This window comes from Mesitornis unicolor, unplaced genomic scaffold, assembly GCF_000695765.1.
Source record: "Mesitornis unicolor isolate BGI_N332 unplaced genomic scaffold, ASM69576v1 scaffold21711, whole genome shotgun sequence".
Classification (NCBI taxonomy): Eukaryota; Metazoa; Chordata; class Aves; order Mesitornithiformes; family Mesitornithidae; genus Mesitornis; species Mesitornis unicolor.
The window spans coordinates 27,161-50,806 of NW_010161992.1; the positions used below are offsets into that span (position 1 = coordinate 27,161).

Here is a 23,646-nt window from a genome sequence, read left to right on the forward strand (position 1 = left end):
TCATATATTCTTATACTAGTGCAAGTAGACCAGTACTTGTGTATTTGTGAAAGTTGTAATTTAACAAAACTGAGTACTAAAAAACATCAAGAGCTCTGTCTCCAGAACGTTACTGGCACACAGATCAGTACTATTGAAAATGCATTGCTATGACAACTTAATTATAAGGAGAGAATTAATCAGACACAAAGCAGATCTGCAGTTGAATGGGACTACTGCATCTTTCAGACTCCTCCAATTGTGTGCAAAATTTTCATTTGATAGTGAGGAAATATGTTGCAATCCTTTGTAATAAACATTGAGAAATGTAATACAATATGGTCTGTAGTATAAAGAAATAATAATCTTCACAGCATTTTAGTACTCCTGATAAAAATAAACTAATGTTTCTGATAAATGTTAGAATGACTTTACTAGAAGCATCTCATCTTTTATATTTCAAAATGGATTTTATTGCTCTGTGGAAAGTGTCATTCAGTAAACAAAAGAAAAAGACTTGCTACGGCAAGTTCAATTGAAGCACACAAGACAGTAGAACCAGACTTGCTTGTCATGCAGATATAATGACTTTTAAAGACAGTAAAGTTCACTTTAAGTAAAGCTTACCAAAAATAGTTCAATCAAATTCACCATTCAGGGCTCGTTTCTGTATTATCACAGCATTCATAGCTATTCTGATTCCTGACTGTTACAATGTCCTGCAGCATCCAGCTGCCTACAGTACATCATGAAACATATCTTGTTCTTTGGCTAGGAGTGATGGGATCTTCCCAGTGATGCATTTAGTGTTTTCTGCAGTTTCAGCTGTTACAGGTTAAAAACAAAGAAAAAGAGAATGAGAAAGGAATATTTTCTTTTTTGCAGATTTCAGACTGGATATAGAGGATAAATTTACAGAATAGTTGGGGTTTTTAAGAGGTTTCTTGAGGTTTAATTTGACTAAAGACATTGGAGTCACATTAAAAAGAAGACAAAGTAGAAAAAATCTGCTCAGAAGGGCCATTTTGTAACACCTTCTGGTTTGGACAGGTGCAGCCTTTCTTGAATAAAAGGAATTTAAAAAAACCTTTTTCTGAAGAAATTAAAGTAAGAACAGGAATACCTTGCACTGTTCCTTACCTCTCAAAAGGACTATGACATGCATGCTTTAAGGGGTAATAAAGGTTAAAAATAAATAAGAAATTTCAATTCATACATTCTCAGAAGCCTCATAAGTGGGTTTCTACCCTCTCTTTCATTACTTCCTTAGTCATAGGAAGCAATTTTTTCATTGTCTTCTTTGGCATAGGGTGAATGAGTGCTATGGTAGCTTTATATGTCAACTGTGGGATGTGCTTGTCATACTCAGTAGACCAATTAGCAGAACCCATACCCTTGCCTAGCTTTTTCCTATTCTATTGCTTGCTTCCCTGAAGAGCTTTTTCCGTTTATGGTTTACTTGCCTTCTCTGTGGTGAACAAAGGACTTAGAGGATGCTGTTACAGATTAGTAAGGATTCACATTGTCCCTGAGAATGTCAGCAGCTATAGTTACTTACTTTTATTGCTTAAAAATACAAAGAAAGGTAAATTTAATAGAAGTTTGATCTAGGATTTCTTCTTTTGCACAGCATCTTCAAAGGAAGAGATAATACTACCATGTGGCTATAACTGCTGTCAAGGAAACATTTTGTTTTCTTACACAGAAATATCTTTTTTTAATCAGATCTTACCGTACCAAGCTCATATATTTTCTGAGAAGAGAACAGATGGGAAAGGATTAAAAAAAAAAAAAAGTAAACATTTGAAGGAGTAAGATTTTGCTATTATCACCAAAAAAAAATTCTTTCTAGCTTGAAAGAATAGGCTTCTTTGGTCCTAGTAAAATTGATGTAGGAACACTTTTGTCTCAGGGAGTCATTCCCCCAGTGGAAGACCGTGGTAAATGTCCTTGGACATTAACATTATACACAGACTATCAGTGATCATATCATAGTGCTTTTTCTTCATATAAAAATAGCAACCATAAAATACTGGACTATTGAATCCAAGATACTGTGACCTAAATTAGTAATGTTCTTAGTGAACAGAGAAAGGTTGACAGGTTTCAGTGATCATATAAAGGCACAGGCATTTAAAGTAGCTAATTCAGTATTATTTAAACTTCAGCTTGAATGGCTTGCTGTCAGATATTATGTCATGCACTTGTGGCAGTACAAAAGAAAAATCTTACAGATTTTTTTCCTCTATACTCCCCAGCTAACACTTAAATAGGAAAAAATCTGAGTTAGAACAACTGTCTGATTTTTTTTTATCTATTTATAAGGTTAGCAGTAGTCAAAACAAATACAAGTATCAACAGCTACATAAAAGAGGAGATAAAAATGCCCTGCAACTTTCAAAAAGGAATTTTAGTTTACAAGTAACATAACAAGTGGCTCTTTAACAATTTCTGGAGCATTACACTTCCAAAAATATCTTTAGTTCAGTGTTGGATTTGAGCCTGCAGCATTCTGCATGTTAGATTCAGAACATAGCGCTGATTCATCCTAATTTTAAAATCAGAGTCAAATGGCATATGTTGTGTTAGGCAATGTTCTTCAAGGGAAGTAGATAAGGCATGCACAACCTGCATAGAGTATTCTATGTGCCACAGCCTCTAACATTTTATTACTCCCATACAATAAAGCAAAGTATTTGTTTATTAAAGAAATTCCCTGGAAACTTCACTGTCAAGAGAAAGATGACTTCTCATTATTCCATAAAAGGCCATGTCTAATTATGCCAGAAGACATAATTATAGAAGAAAACAGTGGATTCTCGGAGGGTGCATGTGCTCAGACAATGTTATGCTGGAGGCCAGTGTGCATCTGGGGATGATATGCACTATGTATGGTGTAGTTGCTTCTGAATGTAAGTCCTGATCAGTACTTTGGAAAGACAACACAACCAGAAATATTTAATAATCAATGTAAAAGTCCTTAGCCTGAGAAAAGCTCACATCCCAGTAAAAATTACCTTTCTGTAGATTTCAGAGCTTTTTATGTAGTGTCATACTATTAGAGGACACATAATGCCTGAAATTTTTCAAGAATCTTTTGTTAAGATATCCAACGTCTCCTAAAACTGAAAGGAAGAAAAAAAATCCGTCTTTTAAAATTTGTTTCTTGTTTTGTTGTTCTTAGTAGGGAAATTTTGTAGGTGGACTAGTGTGAAAGCTTTTTGAAACTGAAAGAGGCTGCATTTCACTAGTACTTTTTTGTCATAGTTCTTTCAATGATCTGAGTAGAAATGGAAACTCCATGAAGTAGTATAGAACAAGTTCCTACAGATGGTGGGTAGAGTTTTACCCAAAAATATATTGAAAATAATTCTTCAGCTGCAGTTCAGTCATATTCAGCAGAATAATAAATACAATACATTTATTTTTATTGACTCCATGGTCTCCTAGTTGTGAGACTCTAATGCAAACCCATGTGAAGCTCACTCACTCTTTTTCAACATTGGCATTTAAAAGTAAAATAGGTTTCTACCATTCATAGTAGGAGGGAAAATTTAGAAGTTATGGTGCTGTCACAACACTAAAAGTCAACAAGACCATAAATACGCTTTAAAGATTATGATACTTTAGCACTTAGAATCAGCACTACTGCAATAAAGGAAGGCTGACCCTTTTTGTATTAGAAAATGTTAGTCCTCCATAAGATGATTTTGTCATTACAAGTGTGTGCTGATTTTTCATTTACAAACTGTTGCCTGCCCATTGTACATTAATTTTTAAATGGTATTATATCATAGAAGCAAGCTTCCCAATCATCTCACTTGCTCAGTGACAAAAGTAGAGTCTTCAAGACTCAGTAGAGTCTTCAAGATTAACTTAATTTTCTTAGCTGGGCTCTCTTCAATCCCATAAGATGTTGTACAGGCAAGTTTTCAGTCCATAGCTTTAATCTATCCACATGGTCCTTTTCAGTGACAAGTGGACATTGAAGCTCAGTCCTAAAAGCACTATAGTTAGTGTCAGTTCATATCCTTGGTAGCAAAACTACTTAGCCAGCAAAGCTTTATACTTTGGGCTCAAATACGTCTTGATCTTCTATGCTACTGATGATTCCAAACCAAAGGTAATTCTCTACTCTAGCCCTTCCTTATAGAATTGTAATTTTGGAAGGTTTGAGTTGATTAACATGCTTTTTTTTCTTTTATTCTGAACAGACAAAGTCCTCCTACCCCCTCAATTCCAAACTCTAAATACTTTTTATCTTCCAAAAGCCATCATTGTTAATTAATCACTTGGTAGAGCTGTGAAAAAACTATCATGAAACATATACATAAAGTTAATTAGAGAGAGGGAATAGCAAAGTATTAATCATCTCATGAAGATTTTTAGTCTTGTGCTGCAGAAGTATGAGGTAGAAATGCTAGAAAAGACGTTGTGAGTAAATAAATCTACCTGAGTGAAGAAATACTTATCTCTAAAAATGGTATCTCAACACTCTGTGGAGTTGCTTTTGAATACATTTTTTCCAATTCTAAAATGCTGTGGAAATCATTAAAATTTGGATTTATTATGAGTTTCCTCATGGTCATGGTGTCTTAGATCTGCAAATCCTTTAGATCTACTAGGGTCTAGGTCTGCTCTTTTTCCTACAGCTTGTCATGGATGCACTTCCATGCACTTTCTTTACTTCTCTTCTCTTATATTATCCTAACAGCAAATGGAGATTTGCTGCAACTATGTTGCTGCTTGTTTTTAATCAGATGTTACTTTTTTTCCTAGATATGGTTAAGTTGTATAAAGAGAAAATGCAATTCCTTCCTACAGTATGTAGACTGTGGATATTAAGGCATCTATATAAAAATTCAAATTTCTGTACAATTTCTCTCACTGTTTTATCAGCATACCTAACTTAGAAGCTAATACAATGCTTTTTGAATGAAAGCTCCTCCCATTTTTTTTATCCACATCAGGTGCACTATACAATATAATGTTCTTATTGTCTAATTTCTCAAAGTCTAATCCTCAAACTTCATTTTGATTCAGTATTTTATAAAAATTATGAGTTGCACCTATAGAGGATAATACTGACAGTTCTATAATACTGAGTGGTAAATTGCTTGTAGTATTTATAGTTGACAATGTTTTTTGGATTCTCAAAACAATGCAATTACTACTAAAGCAAATTTTCAGCTGTAGATGGAGGCTTTAAGAGCATATATCTTCATGATTCAGAAACAACTGTAGCCCACGAGTGTTCAGGTCAGTTTTCAAAAACCAAGTTAGTAGAAAGCCAAAAATAAAAGAAAAAAAATTCCTTTTTTTTTCTTTTTTTCCCCATAGAAAATAATTTTAAACAGTAAGGACTATTTGTATGTATGCTGTGAAGGCATGCTTCTATGTTAAGTATGAGGAGCAACATATGTTTCACATAAGAAAGTTTGAATTGTGCTGTGAAAGGGAAGTTTTGCCATAAAAGCTTGGAATTTGGTAAAAAACCTAAGTATCATCTGGAGGAATTCATCCTAACAGAGTAGGTCAGTGTAAGAAGACCGAAGCTAGAATCAAGCAAATGAGAGAAAGAAGAAAATATAGGTATGTCAGCTGAAATTGAGGGTTTGAATAGCAAATAAACAAATAGAACAAATAAAGAAAGCATGGAGAATTCTGTTTGGAGTCCTCTTTGCAATAGTCACATCTAAACTTTAAAGCAAAACTTTGAGACTTCATACATTTCAGTTGTAGAATATGTATTATTATGGTTGGAGTATGGATTGTAACTAATCAAAATCCATTATGAAAAATGGTTTATGATATTTGAAATACTTGGATTATGAAATTTGAGTTTATCAAAATTAGCAACATTTACAGGTTTTTTTACAACTAAGATTGTACTATTTAATTTCATACTTTGACAGTTTGCAGGTTTATCCTTTTGAAAATCTTGCAAAGTGCATTAATAGGCTTATCTTAGCACAAGAGTAAGTACTGAACACAAATGTCTCAGGTTAGTTTCACGGTCAATGGAAACATAATTAGCCAGTGGAGAGAAAAGCAACTGGGAATTGCAAAAAATTGTACAAGAATACAGGTTGTTTGTTCATCTGCTTCAGTTCATTCAGCTCTGCCCTGGGAGAGCTGCTAGGTCATTTAGAAGTTCTGGTCATCTCAAGAATGCCAAGTAGCTCCAAACACCAGAACTATGTAGTGGCAGCAAAAGGCTGGCTTAGAAAACCATGCTTGTGTTCGCAGTGAGGCTATAATAATCAAGAAAAGGTGCTGAGAAATGCTTTAACTGGATTTTGGAACTTGATACTAAATAGATTTTACAATGCCTGTAGCACCTGAGCATTATCAAAGGCCTCTTTTTCCCTCCTTTTACATGCCAAGATGTTTCAGGTCTCCAGTTAGGAAATGTTTTAATTTCTGGCAGTGCTTTTAAATAGTTACAACATACTGATTTTTGGCTAAAAATGTATAATAGAACTAAGTTCTGAGAAGTATATTTGAATGTTTAGCAACTAGCAGGTTGAACTAAAGAAAAGGAAATATACTACTCATATTTCACAGAATATTTTTGAGTACATATCTTTCAGAGCATTTAATCCAAGCATAAGTAACCATGAGAAGTGTTCATATTTTGAAGATAGAGAATATGCAAAAGTCAACATAATGCAATGTCTCTTTAGCACAGCTTAAACAATTAATTAATGGTTATCTTATAATCAAGTGAGAAAATTAAGCACAAAATATTTGAATGCTGCAAAGGATTATTCCATTAGTGCGTATTCCTCAAATTTAAGATGTTCGCAAATGACTACAACTAACAAGGACAGCGCCTACATGCACAATGACCTGAGTATTCCCCACTAAGTATTTCTTCATGTTGCCAAGCTTGATAAATCTGTATCATTGCCATGGAGTGGAAGAGTCAGCAACAGGTTTGTACCTCATGTGAACCTCAGTGTCTGGCTGAGCCTGTCAATGCAGTCTCTGCCTAGACACACAAGAAAAAGTTCCCATGACAATTATACTTGGTTTTTCCAAACAAATTTCAAGCAATTTGTTCACTTTGTGGACTAAATTGAGCTCAGATATACCCTTACCATTATTCATTGTTAGGTTTTATATTTCAGTTGATACATATTTGGACAAGGTGTATGAGAACGCATTGTGGCTCAGGCAGATAGAAAAGTACCTTTAGGAACTCTTAACCTATCTGTACTCTTGGTCATCCAAGGATCTACATGGCTGTATAATATATCTGTATAGGGACATCTTATTCCTCCTCTTGCAAATGTTGATCTGATCTTGGGGAGATGGTTGTGGAAGCAGACAATCTTTTTTTACATTTAAGTTTGTGGACTTTTTGTGTTACATTGACAAGAAGTAGTGATCCAAAGTTCTGAAGTTAAAACTAGACAGACCTGTGAGATTCAGCAAGACATGAATACCTTTCAAAGTGAAGGTGAGGATCTCAGTGATAGGAAAATTGTTTACCAAGTCCATCTGACTGGTCTTACTTCTTTTTGAATGCAGTTTGATTAGGAAATTTCCTAATCTCTAATCCTAACTTTATTTCATGTTTCTTTTTATGTCTGCTCAGTCTAAATGCCAAAACCTTGGTTAGGAATACTGACTCCATATTAGTAAATAAACAGAGTTTAGGCTTGGGCATGTTCAGCATGAATGCCAGCCAACTAGAGACATCTTTGGAAGTGTAAGAGAAAGTGAAGCAAACATGTAAACGTTGCCTGAATTCAGATATTTTAATTAATCACTAGACTAACGTTGTGATGCATCTGTCGGTGTGCAATGCACCACAGTATAAAGCAGAACGGATTACAGCAAACCACTGCTGAAAGCTAAAACAAGCCTGTTTTGCAACTGAAAATTATTTGTGAAATCCCTTTTATTTTCCATTGCAACAGATGAGAAATGTGTGTGTGGTCACTTCCTTGTGGAGAATAGCATAAAAATGCATAGAAGGAGCCACAGTAGTGAATACAATAGAAAAACATTTCCTGGTGTTTCCTGTTAATGTTACTTTTATCACAAATCTTTAAGGAGTATTTTGACAAAGAAACCAGCTAGAATTGAGAGATGAAGACTGAGTTTGCAGCCCTGTGAATTAAAAAATGAATGTAGGCCTCAAAAGCCAAAAAACAGCTACCAGTATGCAGATGTTTGTATTTCACAATATTCTTTGAGTGCTGTCATCACTCTTAACTGCAGTGAGGAGGGAAAGCATATATAAAATTTATATCTTGTCATGTAATGCCAAAAGCACTTTCAGTAGTTTTGAGGAAGTACGATGTGTGACTGAATGACTTTAGACTGCAAGCTGTTCTATAGTCTATTTATTTGTTTTTCTTCCTAAAATAAAGGGTTCAAGCCCTTAGAGTAAAACATAATCTATGGAAAAATACTCTTAGTAAAAAGATGGAGGATTTCATGCTCAAGGATAAAGGTTTGTTTAACTCATCTTTTTAACTGTCTTGCATAACAGAGCCTGGACCTCATAGTGCCACAATAGATAATAATAAATGTTGGATTAAGTTTGTGACATAGGTGCCCTTTTCAAAGAAACTTTGAAGCTTGCTAAGATTACTACATTGAATTATATAGTTAGTTAAAAATAGGAGATCAAGTCAAAGAGAACAAACATTTTCTCTACTAACTCATTCACAACAGTGATCTACCTACCCTCCTTCAACTGTGCTTCAGAGATTGGAGGAAAAAAGAAAATCAGAAGTCATTTTGACACTCATGTATCATGAGGAATCAAAAAAATCCCACCCTTCGTGGCCCATGAAAATGATTGGCTATAAGTTTTAAGTTAGAATCTGGATTATAGTCATTTTTAGGAGAGAAATCGAACACTGCCTGAAGTCCTAGTAATTTTGGCTTTTTTACACATAAACGTGTAAGGAGATATAATGCAGAGAATGAAGGATAATGGCTGGAGTTTCCCAGCTCCGTTGCTGCTTTCTTCTAGTCTAAGATGAACTCACTCCATGTCTGATTACGTCTCAGCTGAGCACTCTGGATATTGTGTAGGACTATTCTATGGTCCTGAATATCTCTAGCAGGCCCAAGAAGTAGGAAGGGCTTTGCTCAAATACTCACCCAGATCCATGCACCACATGATGATGGTGAAAAACACCTGGACTTACGTGGGTGTACTAGCTAGTATGTCCTGTATACATATCTATGTATATGACAGAAGAAGAAAAGTCAACAAGATTTTACTGATAGGATGTTGATTAACTGAGGAATTCATGTTCAGAGTTATTGGATATTGCTAAGCAGACTTAAGTTTTAACTTTAGGGAGGTAAGATCTGAATGCTGAACACTGATTTTTCTACAAGGAAGCTTTGTCCAGTGAACAGGACACTTGTCTTAGACTTGGTAAAACTTAAATCCAGTCTCTTCTTCCTACAGGCCTTGAGACAACATTAAAGAAATCACTCATTGTATATCCATCAGTATCACTGTAGCAGAGAAATAGGTTTGTTTTAGCTGCTTTATTAAGCAACAGCACAGAACTCTGAAAAAATAATTTACTTATTATTTTTCTCAAATAGTTTGAAGTAGGAGAATTTATGGCAGTTGAGGAACATATGTAGATCCTTGCTTAAACAATTAGGTGAGAACGCAGCAGTTTCAGTCACAGATTACCGTGTAATTTGCTCAATTTAAGCATAAGGTTATTATTTGCATTTTTAGGCTAAGGTAAAAATACTTTGTTGAACTGAAGGCAAACATGATGAAATCATCCTCTCAGTAAATTCACAGGGATTTTAACATTCTCTCTGGTGCATCAGAACTCTACAAGAGGTGTAGAAATGGGATTTAGGATAGACAGTGCAGTAGGTAATTGAGAGATGGAGCAACCCAAAAGAACTCTGAGACAGTCATCTACACCAAAACCTTTATTTAAACTCCAGCAGAAGTTCATGAAGGATTTGTATTTGAAAAAGTTAGTAGATTAAACACTAAGTGAAAGGAGTATGCCAATAAAATGTCTTTGTCTACTGCAATAAAGGAAATGAATTATAGTACAGAAGTTACAATAGAAGACACAGTCCATCAAGGGAGCTTTTAAAAAATACATTGTAGGGAACAATTGTGCAGTGGCAGGGGGATGAATTAGATGACAAAAAGAAAATTCATTTGAAATATCTGAACTGAGCTTTTGTTCTTATTTGCTACAACTGGAACAGAGGAAACTGCATACATTAATATGAGAAAAATACAGGCATCACATAAGCAGAGTCAGTTCAGATGTACTGTAGCCAGTGACTATATTCAAAGGTCATTGAATGGCCGTTGAGGATCATTAAGACTCATTTTAAAAAGTATATAGAAATAACATATATGAACAAGGAAGGCAAAACTTTTTATTTTCTGGACACATCAGTTAAATATGTAGGTTTTACATGTACTTGAGGAAATGTTTAACCCATTATCTATAAACACCATGAAATCTTCCATAAGCAGCAGCACCTTGTAGATAGATATTTGACCTCAGAAAGATAAATTAAAGATGGACTACAGAATTCTGGAGAGACAATAAGTTGGACTTTCTAACTTGGGATGACACTTCACTGTAAAAGTGGCTCTGATAAAACTCCTCAGTGACCTCAGCACTGGCAGTGCCTTTAATGACAGAACAATGTCTTCCAGCACCCAAGCAGAGCAAGCACGGTGAAGTGTTTATAACAGAGTCCACCAATAGTCCCAGGCTAGGCAAAGGGGTGATTCAGGTTCAAGGTCCATCCAGGAAGTACAGTCAGAAGCAGGAGGAGATGGGAGCACAGAGAAAGTTGGAATAAATGCTAGAACCAAGGGCCATCCAGTGACAGGGCTAGGAACTGACACTCCTGCAGCACCACTCAGGCTGAGCTGAAATGGGAATCCTGGTCCATGGGCAGGATGTGTGGATGGGGGGTTCAGCCTAGGGCTGGGCAGGGCCAGTGAGGCTCCTTGGTGCCCTCCGGGCTCTTGACACCTCAGACTTGTAGCAAATTCTGAGTATAGTGGTGACAACATGTAGATGTCTACAGTGGAAACACTTACAGCTGACCTAACCGTTCTCATCAAAAGAGAAGCAGAGTGCTTCTCACCCTAAAGCAGACTGTATACAGAACTGTCAGTCTGACCTCGGTGCCAGGGAAGGTGATGGAACAAATCATCTTGAGTGTCATCATGTGGCACAGACAGGACAATCAAGCAATCGGGCCCAGTCAGCATGGGTTCAGGAAGGGCAGGTTCTGCTTGACTAACATTATCTCCTTTCATGACAAGGTAACTTGCTTAGTGGATGAGGGAAAGGCTGCGGACATTGTCTACCTGGACAATCGAATTGTCCTGTGAATTGGTTTTGTAGTACAGAGCAGCATTTTATCCATGCATCAGTGTCATGAAAGAACTGACAGGAATGTTCAGAAAAGAAAAATGTAGATGAGATTTAGATCTTGATTTGAGTTACACTGGCATAAATATCTTTAAAATCTAATTAAGAAAGTGGCACTTGCTTGCTTGTTCAGTTTTCCTTTTAACACAAGACTAAAACAGTCATTTGCTTTGTCTGTTAGCTGTCAACGCTCTGAGAATCTTTTTATTCCTTCTTACAGGTTATGCTGGTGATTGGGGCAGCTCTTAACATGGAACCATAGGTGTCTTTCCCCAGAATCACTTTATAAATTTCATTGAGTCTCATTAAACCTCATTCCTTGTCACCAGCTTTTGTCTTAATAGTAACATGCATTGGCAAACTAATCTATCAGACAAATTGTACAGAAACTTGTTACAGTAAGGAACAAGTTTCCATAGCTATATAGACATATCTTTTACTGATATTTACACATTTGATTGTTCACATCTACAGCAAAATTTCTTCTTGAGATATCATCAGCAATAGAAGGCAAGTGCTACAGACCATTTTTCTGGTTTTGAGGGTGACCATGCCTGAAAAACACTGAAGTGTCATCATGATGTGGATTTTTGTCTGTTCTCCACTGGTTTAGCTACACATTTCCATGAAAGGCTGAAATAGCATCAAGTATCTAATTCATAATATGTAGGCTGTGGAAGAAAATTCACTTTTCCTTCAGTAATAATTTGTGAGTCTTCAGGTTACTTACATGACATTTTTGTCAGACAAAGAACAGCTCCTTTCTCCCCTCTGAAGTGTGTCCTTTTACCCTATTTTCATCCTTTCCCTTCTCTTTATTCCCCTTTCCCTCCCCATTTCTGAACATTTAGTCTCACTGATAGTCAATCTCCTTTTGATCTTTTTAATTGATCATACTCTTGTGTGAGTCTTCCTTCTGCAGCTGCAGAATCTGTAATAAGGATTTTCCTGTCATTTGCCTTTTCTGTTTTTTAGTCTCACAAATTCCTTCACTTCCACTAGAGAAGTCTTTTATCTTACATGTGTGAGGGTTTTTTGTTTGTTTGTTGTTGTATTTTTAATATTTTTTTTCTTCTTTCTTTGCTCCTGGTTTTCTTCTTAGATCATACCAAGAAGACATACCTTTCTGCATTGCATGAAGTATCTGAGTCACTTATTACTGCTTCTTGCTGAAGTCAATTACAATCTTTTTGTGTACTTGATTACTGAAGATATTTTGTTTCGCCTGCTTCCTAACTTGCTTTGTGAGCCTCATCTTCACTCTTAATTTGCCTCTTGGTTTATTTTTCCTCTCTCTATACCTGATCTTGCCCATTTCATGGAGGCACCACAATCAAGAAAAGCCTCCAGAATTCCCATATTGTCTCCCAAATCCCTCATTTGTGTTCAGTGTTTCAACCAGAAGAGCTGGAGGAAGCAGAACAAGCATCAAGTGTCATTTACCTAAACTATCTCATTAAGTAGTTTAATTTGGTATCTTGATGCTCATATCAGAGCAGCTGCAGCTGAATTTGGGTGACACAGTATGGGCATATTATTTGGTAAGTGTGAAATATCGTAACTGCCAAAGGGGAGAAGAGCATTTCTAGCTTGAACAGACACCACAAAACTGTTTATATCAAGCTCAAGAAAATTGACCTAATCAACTGATACACATTTCTGCTAACAATATTTTAGGTAGGAAAGTGTGTCCCCTGACAAGCATGACAAGTACTGTTACACTATTTTCTTGCCTCTGCTCTGCTCTGTGACAGTGGCAGCAGAGTTATTGTTAGGCTCAGGCAGAGCTATTTATACCCTGGGACTTGCAGTGCTCCACTCTCTGCCAGTGTTGCCCTACTTACTGTAGGAGAGAGAGACAAATAAAGGGAAGGAAAAAAAAAATCCTGTCCTTTTAAAAAATATTTACCCTATTCCTAATCATACTAAGAAGATAAACCCAAGTTCCTAGTCCTGTTGGTTAAGTTAAAGAGACCTTCTTTTCTTTTTCTTTCTGTTGTTTTTGTTTGGCTTGGTTTAGTTTGGTTTGGTTGGTTGGTTGTGGTTTTTTTTCTCTTATTTGCACTTCCCTTTCCCTTGGTTTAGACTGCAAACTAAGAGGCAGGAATGGCTGCAGAGTGGAAGGCACAAGCCAAATCACCTGTACACCAAAGCAATTAACCATTCCTTATTAAAAACAAACAAACTAACAAAATAACCCAAACCTAAGCAAACAAACAGACACTCTCAAACTTGATTATTTTGATTAGTTCATGCATGACTGAACAGAGTTTACTGGCCAAAATTATTTTGTATTAATTAAGTGACAGATCTGAAGTAACCTTTCATCAAAATGATGCTGACCTCTTCATTTAAGACCTATATAATGAATAGTTAAAATGTATTCATCTCATCTGCAGCCCCAGGAGACCCTTCTCTGTTCTTGTTTGTAGTAGGAAGATTTTAGCAAGTTACAGCACTTCAAAAGAGTAAAGACTATTTTTCACTGTCATCACAGACCTTCAGCAAATATCTCCTTTCCGTTTCCTTAAATGTATTGGTTCCAAATGATAAGGCTCATAATAACTCTAATGAAATAGCTTTAAACTTTTCTATGCACATCAAGTGTCAATTTCCATCTGAAATGCTAGATATTACCCCAACTCCAAGCTATCAGGTAATATCCTTTTTTGTAGTTCTAATTGGCTTTATAAAATCACAGAATCACAGAATGTTAGGAGTTAGAATTGACCTCAAAAGATCATCTAGTCCAAGCCCCCTGCCAGAGCACGATCACCTAGACTAGGTCACACAGGAATGCATCCAGGTGGGTTTTGAATGTCTCCAGAGAAGGAGACTCCATAACCTCTCCGAGCAGCCTGTTCCAGTGCTCTGTCACCCTCACAGTAAAGTTTTTCCTTATGTTCAGGTTGAACCTCCTATGCTCCAGCTTGCATCCATTGCCCCTTGTCCTATCATTGGACATACTGAGAAAAGCCTGGCTACTTCCTCCTGACACTCGCCCTTTATAAGTTTATAAACATATAAACATATTTATAAGTGCATAGTTTTTCCTTCTAATAAAAACAAAGGATGCAAATTTCTATTTCAGCTATTTGCCCCAACGTTTAACACAATTTTTAAAAAAATCTTTTCCTAGTTTCAGATTCTGGTGAGGAAGTGCATTTTCTAACAATGGGACAAAAGCTGTTGTCATATATTTCTGATGCTACACTACACATCCTATAACCTTTACAATAAATAAAAAATTCAATCATTCAGAATTTTTTTTAAATTTTTAATATTTAAGATTGACTGTTACTGAGATTTTTTGCACCATATGAGTTAGAAATGGTTACTTTCTTTAAGTAATTTTTTTTTCTCTGACAAAAGGAAGCCCTTTGCTATATTGTCCTTTACACATTTAGACTATCTGTGATACCTATAAGGAAGCATAATGTACCTTTGTCTTCAACCTTAAAAGCAAAGCAAAACAAAACAAAACAAATGAATATTCAGTATTCTTTGGCAGTGCACAAAATTCCTGGCTACTGCGTTCACAAAACTTCTACTTCTTACTTTTAAAGTAACTTTTCAGTTATTTCCTTGTTTTCAGATATACTTCTTGCTATTTAAAAGTTAAACATGCTATCAATTTTCAGATTAATGATTTGGAATACTTCATTAGCATTCTGTGCATCAAGGTGTTTTTTTGACATCCAAATTTTGAAAAATGTCTGAAGAAAATAATTTTCAAACAAATTTCTGAGGATGCTTTTTCTCTTGGTTGGTCCAAACTTGTCTGAAAATATTTGCAGAAGTTGCTTAGGACTTCCTTTGCATCTTTGTCTTGTACATTTTCTCAGTACCAGGAAAATTGCTGTCTGAATCTTGCAGATATGTTCATTTCACTCAGAATGACTACATCCACTTCATGTAAGAGAGTAATGATTGTCCTCAATTTATTTTCTGTTAATAAAATCCGGTTTTGAAGGACAGAAGCAACAAAACACAAAACATGATTCTGAATAGGGTTCTCTTTGTTGTTTTGGTGGGTTTTTTTCCATCTTTGGCAAAGTGGCTAGACTTTGTTACATCCTTAAGTGTGTTGCTCTCTCAGCTCCTAACTGTATCTCTTACTGACTCCAGTGGAAAACCAGTACATGCAAATTAATACTGTTTCTCTCACAAGCAATATAATAAGGCTTTTCTGTTTTCAAGGGCTTTTGAATATAGGTTGGAAATGACCAGTATTTATTTTTTTTTTGCCAACATTATCTTCTGTCTTCAACATGCCATCAACTGCTGCTTAGATGAACTGAAAACTACATGGAACATTCAGCAAGTAAATAGATTCTTCAAACAAGTGTCTAGATTATGTGCATTAAATTATTATGGATGGAATTTTTTTTCCAGGAAAACCTGTATTCTTCCATGTTGCTCTAAATTGAGAATTCCAAATATGAGGCATAACATTGCATTATGGCACTTCCCATTTTAGCATCATAGTTTCTATATGCACAGATTCTTGCCATATGGAACTTTCTTCAACAGGAAAAGAAAACATTGTAAATGATCAATCAATTCTTTTTGAAAATGATGCTGAAGAGCTCAGGAAAACAATTCTTTGTCAGCTGCTACAGTTCAGCAGATAATCTTGGCTTTTGAACAGAACTTGGTGGAAGATTCTTATACCACAGCACTTACTGTAGATAATGACCTCAGTCATGAGATTTCTGTCTTGACTTCAGCAGCCTGAGCATGATTTCACTGTGTCTTGTATTTTTTCTCCAGCAGTTGTTCAGTATAATTATTAGATATCCACCAATGTGCAATCCTTTCTGTTTTAGAGGATACCTAACACTAGTTTCTATCCTTAAAATTTTAAAATCACTGCTAATACTGGTTTTTTTTCATGGTTTTACCTCAAATACTGTATGTTCTGCACAGTTCTTTATGAAAGCCTCTTCTAGCAACAACTTATTCTCATAAACTAACATTATGTATTTGAATATCACTCAGTTATTCTCTGCCTACACTGGGACAAAATGTGTTGTCTTTTGACTGATGTAACATTATAGCAATGTAAGATACCCAGATACTTACAACAAGTATATTAAAAAAAATACAAATTTTCACTGAAAGTTCAATAAAGTTACAAATTTTTTAAATCAAATAACAGTTTTTTATTAACCGTTTGAGAAAAAACACATAGTCATAAAGATCCTATGTATTTTTTGTTTTATACTGACCAAATAGTATTCTACTAGTAGTTCTACAAGAATTTAGCAATGGAAACCTTTCCTGAATTGTTAAATTATTGAAGAATTGAATATATACACGTGTGATACCTACTTTATATAAGATTAGCAGAAGACCTGACAATTCTAAATGATTCTAAACATGTAGGAAGAGTTATGTGAAGAATGCCATTTTCAAGTGAGTTGCAGCTTTGATCTGCTAGTCTGTAGAAACAATGAAGAGTGTGAGTTAGAGCATGGGAGCTGTCAGTGGCTACAGAGCACACTCAAGATACAAGATACAAGTCTGTGGGCAATTTATATCAGCATGCTATGCCCAAAGGGTTTTACTCAAAGGCATCTGAAGTCAAGGAGAGATCAGCTCCCCAGTTTACAGTGAAGAACAGACTTGTTTAACTTGTTCTTCTACAGAAAGAAGAAACAAAATAATGTGAACAAAGGAGACAACAGTAGCAGCAAACCTATAAAGCTACTGTCATAGATTAAATTCAGTAAAAATGAGGTCCAGGCAATAACACAGCAATAGCTTCTATTCACTTTGAGAACTGCTTATCAGAAAACACCATTTAGCTATGAGTGATTAAGAACAGTGCTATTATAACAGAAATGACATCCCTATCCAGTGTGTCACTTCATCCTGGAAATATTAATATATCTTACTGAGAGGCTTTTATTTAATCTCATGGCTGCTACCTGTCTGTTGGAGCTACAGTTGCCAGTATGAGTGTGAAAGGATAAATAGACACGTGAAGGATAATAAAACAGAAGTTTGTTAGGAAGATCGATCTCTGAACAATTATGTTCACAGTAGATTTACTTGAACTAATTGCAACCTATTTTGATTTGAGACTATCTGTAAAACTTCGGTAGTTTTTATTTTTCTTAACATGTGAAGGAAAGAGGTATTCTGAGAACTGAATAGGTGAAATTGTTGGGCAATTCAGAGAGCTGGAGAATTGCAGAAAAAATAGACACTAAATAAAGTAGCTGTGAAGCATTGGGACAGAGGGGTGCTGAAGGCTTAGAGCTTGCCTGCTGTTTCAGAAGGAACCTGATATACTTGACTGTGGGGGAGCCCTGACAATTTTACTACTAACTTCACTGAGAAAGAGACATATAGTTATCTTTTTATATAAAGAGAGTTTACTATCCAGATGCTTTGCAGAACAAAGGTATCATTAATTACAGAGATATTAATTTGATCCTTGCAGTTAACCCTCTGACAAAATGAGATTTTATATCAGCTAAGAGAGACTAGGAGAAACCTCTCTTTTTTAATATTGAGCCTTATACAGTTCATCAGCTTTACAGATTAGAAGTCTGGCAGCTCTTTATGTCTCCTAGTATATTACACTAGCTGCTCCACAGGCACAGACACTGACAGATATGCTTTAGTTTTTATAATGCTTAAGAAATCAGCAGTTAAAGACTATGCTGCTGTTTCTCTAGCACCACATGAAGTCCCAGATCCTTGCTGGAACATCACTGCAGTGCAACAGATTGTTGCAACATTGCACAGTAACAGACTTTGCTCTCCCAGAGCTCAGCATTTTGCACAGTATGGTCATGACATTATATAGCTGCATAGCTGAAAAACTAGCATCACTCTTCAAAACACTAGCAATGTGATTCTGACATGATGTGATGTTACACATGTCCAGTCCCCAAATCCATGCATGATTTTGCAGCATGTTGTATGCTCTGTGTATAGCCAAACCTGAACAATTCTTTATTCTATGAGGGAAAAAAATCATGGTACAACTTTCATATTTCTTTCTTTTCCCCATTTCTTACCTATGTGGGCTGCTTGTACTGACTTGCATTAATTCAGAATCCTCGACTTTATATTGCTATCTGTAAGCCCTTGAACTGGCCTGATGCTACAGCACCCAACACCAAAAATTTGGCTGAAAATTTTTTTTCAGTGTCATTCAGCACAAGTGTACCGTCAAAGATACATGTGTGGTAAGACAGCCTGACCGCAAAGTTCTTATGTGCATAGCCTTTCTGGAATTTCTTTTAGTTGACATTTTAATAGCTATATAAATTTTTTCTGCTCTTCTTCTATCAAGGTGCTATAGTGCCCCAAAGCTAATTCTCAGGTGAGACAAACATTGCATGGTCTACAAAGGCACACAGCGCACTGATTAATAAAGCTTTTTGACTTTTTCTGTTCTTCATTGTCCATCTTGCCAATTAAACACTTTTTTAAAGAACCTGAAGGAATGCTTAGTGTAGAATTGCATACCCTTCCAGAATGTAAATTCTAAATTTCAGTAAATGAGAGATATATTTCTATTCTGGGAAACATTCCACGCCAAATTTCAAATAAATTTAAGGTAGAGTGATTTGTTAAGGTGGAGATTTTGTTTGTTTATTTTAATTCTGAGAAAACAGCAAAGAATTCAAATATCAAACCAATCTTTCAAAATGCTGGAAACACAGATGAAGGAATGCTCCCTTCCCCTTCCATTTTCCCCAGTAAGACCATGCTATTGCTGCTGTCACAGCCAGAGTCTTTTAAAGCCTGCCATGTCCTATTGTTTGTGCCAACAAGGCGCACTCAGCCTCTAAAGCTCTTTCCCCTTTACTGACTTTCAAGCAACATTCAGAGGGTTCTCCCAATCTAACGTGTAGAATAACCATCACACCTCTGACCCTATTTAAGTGCAGACTAAGTGAACTGGAAGTCTGCAGGCTCTGTCATTGGATTGGTGCCTAAAGGGAAAATCTTTTATAATGTGAAAAATGGTGTGGGACAGAAGAAGCTGTAAAGAATCTTAAGGTCACCTACTGTCCTTTAAATTCATGCTATAGACTAGGACTCTTTAGTCCACTGAAACATTTCTTTCTTTAAACCTGTTTTCATCTTTAAAAATTGTGTGATGTAGTTACAGCATGTTATGTACCAGTTCATCACTACTCTTCCCACATTTTCTAGTGCTCTCCATTCTGTTGAACTTATGAATTGATTAATGAATATTAATCAATTTAGCACACGTAAATCTGTGACAATGTGTTACTAGGTTAAAAAGCTTTCTGTGAACCTAACAAAATGCCAAAAAGAGTTTTTCCCAAAGTATTTAAAAAATGAAGTGTCACAAAAAATGTTTTTTTGCAACAGGATACTGAGGAATGTAAATTACTTATGAATATGTATTTCTGATGTCTGTACACACTCAAGTGGGTAGGTAGTCTGACATCATAGACCTCAGCTGTTTAGTATCCTATTTTTATTAGACAGAAAGTACAGATTTTTTTCTCTAATTTTTATATGGTCCATTTCTGGAGAACTGTATGCTTCCCTGGCTGTGGGAGGACAGTGTGCTTCCCTGGAAATGATAGTTTGCTGCTGCCTTCCCTGTCTGTTATGTGGTAGCCATCTTTGTTTACTCCTTTCTTGTTAATTATATTCAGATTTTCCATTGTACCTTCTGTTCAAGTGTGCTTTTTGGAGGAACCAACTGATACCTGTTTATTCTTAATCCAGGAAATAATTACTATTTTTAAACAGTGAAAATGCTCACTGAAGTTACACTAGTGCAGACAGTTCAATTTCTGTACAAAGCAAATTAAATTGAAGAAGAATGACCAATCCATAAATGAAGACATTTGGTTCCCATTTTACAAAAAAACTGACAAAACATCTAGAGACCTAAGAGAGGAATTTATCATCCGTTATACCTTTTCATATCATCACATTTACTAAAACAAGAAACTCTGTCTCCAGGTGTTTGCAATGAAAGCATGTGGCAAAGGTCAATGAGTTAATACAGCAAAGAGAGGAAGAGAGAAAAAGAGCAAAAATGAAATTATTTTGATAAGTAAAATGAGAAGCAGATATGGCCTAACAGTGGCTGGATATAGTCAAGGGGCAAAGGTACATTTTTAAAAGTCTTGAAGAAAACATTGCAATGGCTTAGGAAATATTTATGCAAATCTTCTTAGCACTGTTTATGTTAAAACACAAAGTTCTTTTAAGTCTATGATTTAGTTAAACAGAATTCATCCAAAAGAATTAAATGACCATAATTATTTCATAAATGTGTTTTTGAAACCGCTTATTTTTGTTTTGCTCAATTTTGTTTTACTTTCAGTTTATTGCAGTTCCTGTACAAAGCATGGTTTACCAAAAGACCGACTTCCCCTAGTGTAAATTAGAGTTTCATAAGAGTAGGGGACTTTTAGTTTGTCGTTTTATCACCAGCTATTTTGTGTCTGTACACTGCAGGTGAATCTGTCTGGAAAGTATTTTTCTTCACTCCAAACTTCAGTCCTGAAGACTCCAATGGTTGCTACGATTCTCACGTTTGCTTCTGCCATGGAGGATTCATCACATGGCATGATCCCCCACTGCTCTTTGATCTCTCCAGAGACCCTGAAGAGAAAGTCCCACTGACTCCAGAAACAGAGAGCCGTTTCTATGAAGTCCTGAGGGTCATACACGTAGCAGTAGACAACCACACCAGATCCCTACATGCTGTCTCTAACCAGCTGTCATGGGACAATCTTCTCTGGAAGCCGTGGCTCCAGCTGTGCTGCTCATCTCTGTTTCAGTCTTGCTACTGTGACTACGACTCAGAAGGGAGCCTCCCAGAGGCTCATTCAGGATAAAAGTTGCAGTTCCCTTTGAGATACTGGAACAAGAGAGTGTGGGTAGCTGATCTGAACCACTGTGATACTGGCCTTCACAAGGTTTTGTTATGTGGTAGGACCTGTCTTCAAATACATAATTGCAGTAGAAGAGAATTTCAGTCAAGAAAATGTGCCCGGAGAAGGAGAGCAGTGCACACGTTTTCTGTCTTTATGATACAAGAATCAGTATGAAGTACATGTTGCCGTCCTCATCCACAAATGGGCAGGCTGCAGGCATTTTCTAGATGGGATAAGTTTCTAGATCTTCAGCTTCAGCTTTTTTCTGACACAGAAAGGAATTTAGCTATAGTTTCTGTCAATTACAACTGCTAAATGCACATTTTTCTGTCTTTTTTTGCTAAATGTTATTGGTAGGACAAGTATTTAAAAAATAGAGAGATAATAGTGGAGAGGTCCACCTCTGACTGTAATTTGGTAACTGGCAAATAGATAAAGAGCAGACCTGCAACAGCATCTCTATCAACAAGCATCATAGATATGAAATAATAAACATTGACAATAATCTAACATTGCATGTGCCATAAAAATATAGAGAACTATGTAGTGAAAGACCTTGCATCCACAGTAAAACAGTGCTTTCTAGCTAGTATCCTATTGTTTCAAAAGAAAACCTCTTCAAGTCCACCTGTCATGTCTGAGTATGTGCCGTAAGTCTCTCTCTCTACATATATATATATATCTCTGTGCAAGCCAAATTTATAACCCTCAAAAACTCCACAAATCCTTCAATCCTTGATGCAAACACACCGTTATGGTCATACTCCAGTTGCTGAAATGGAAGATTTAGTCCATACTTGATAGCTGAGTTCCAAATTCACATGATTCTACAAAGATATCTTTCACTATCAACCATATCTACTGTTCCACTGATGTATGTAGTATGCATCACAAATAAATAAAATTTGGTCTTCTTTTAAATATCTTTGCCATTGTTTAAGCTCTCTGAATAGAATCTATCATTTTCTGAGAAGAAACATGGGCTTTAGTACTTAAAGCCAAATATAACTGTCTCTCAGTTCTTAGAAAGGCCTTGGGAAATCTACAGTACTTCAGGGCTAATTTCTTTATCTATTTTTATCTTCATCTTATTCAGGCACACTTTTTTCCCCCCTCTGCAGGCAGGCAAACTATTTTCTTTGGCAGATTGTACCAGAGGAGAACATATCAGCAAAATACTAAAATGATTTGATGCCTGATAATAGAAGGTGACTTGCTCCTTATCAGAAAACACTAGTTAATTCCAGCATTACAATGTATTAAAATCCGTTTAGTGCAAAAGTTATCTGTGATGATAGTAATGCAGTAGCTTCAGTCAGCAAGCATTAAGGTTGTGACCTGGTTCTTGGGAGCTATTGAAGCCTGTCCTGTAAAAATATAGTGATATATGGTATATTTCTCTGTCTGTAAAACCTAGGCTTTATTTGATTTTTTCTGCTGCAGTTTCATTCAAAATTTCATTCTCCACAATATCCAGATGCCTGTCCTGGGAAATATATTGTTTCCTTGAAGTCTTATTTTTGATGTTTCACCTTGTGTTCGTGATTGTGTATCTTAAGTATGTGCTCTGCAAGCTCTCTGTAGGTAGCAAAGTCCTGTGTATGCTGATAAAGTTAGTCTGTTCAGGTACTTTCCTGATAACCGCTCAGGAATGTTTAGATTATACCTGGAAAGCTTTCAGATGACCATTCATGTGGCATAATTCCCTCTCTGCTTTATTTAATCACTGAATGTACTCCATGAAATTAGGAAGACAGATGCCTGCAGTTTGAATATAATTTCTCTTCTGCATTGACAGTGGCTGCCTCGACATCATGGCAGGATCCACACTTCGCAAATTTTTGGTCCTCACCATGTGGCCCAAAAATCCCTTGGGACACAGTGCTGGTGCCTGCATGCCTCCCCCTGCAGTGGAACATCAGTGCATGGGTGGATGCTCTTTCCAGCTCCCACAGCTCTGCTGCAGCTTACACAAAATTTGTCAAGCAAATGTTCCTAAAGAGAAAATATGTTGTGTGTTAGGTATACAGCAGTAGCTCAGACAAGATGTTTGATGTCATTGGATCTGTTTTGTTCCCACTGTTGCTGGTCTGTGACCTGAACAGGGTTCTCAATTTATATTCTCAAGGACGTCCACATCTACTTCTTTTCATCGGGAAGATGCTCTTTTGCTATTATTTCTTTTCTTTCTGCAGGTGCAAAAATTATTTGTTCTGTTAGGCACAATTGCTGTTCTGTGCTGCCTGACTGAGGAATCAAAATGATAAATTTTCTACTGCACTGATTTCTTCTTGCCTGAATATGGCCTTTTCTAAAGCCTAAAAAATGGCTTGGGGACGAGTGGCTGGAAAGCTGCC

General features: G+C 36.2%; 1 protein-coding gene across 1 annotated transcript in view; it reads left to right on the forward strand.

Annotated features, from left to right (window-relative positions):
• The window catches only part of LOC104547694 (steryl-sulfatase-like), a 39,435-nt gene extending 18,185 nt beyond the window's left edge, over positions 1 to 21,250 (forward strand). The window contains exon 4 of the mRNA XM_010193501.1: positions 20,868 to 21,250. Coding sequence (XP_010191803.1) covers positions 20,868 to 21,250 — 383 coding nt within the window. The remainder of the gene's footprint in view (positions 1 to 20,867) is intronic.
• The last annotated feature ends 2,396 nt before the right edge of the window (positions 21,251 to 23,646 follow it).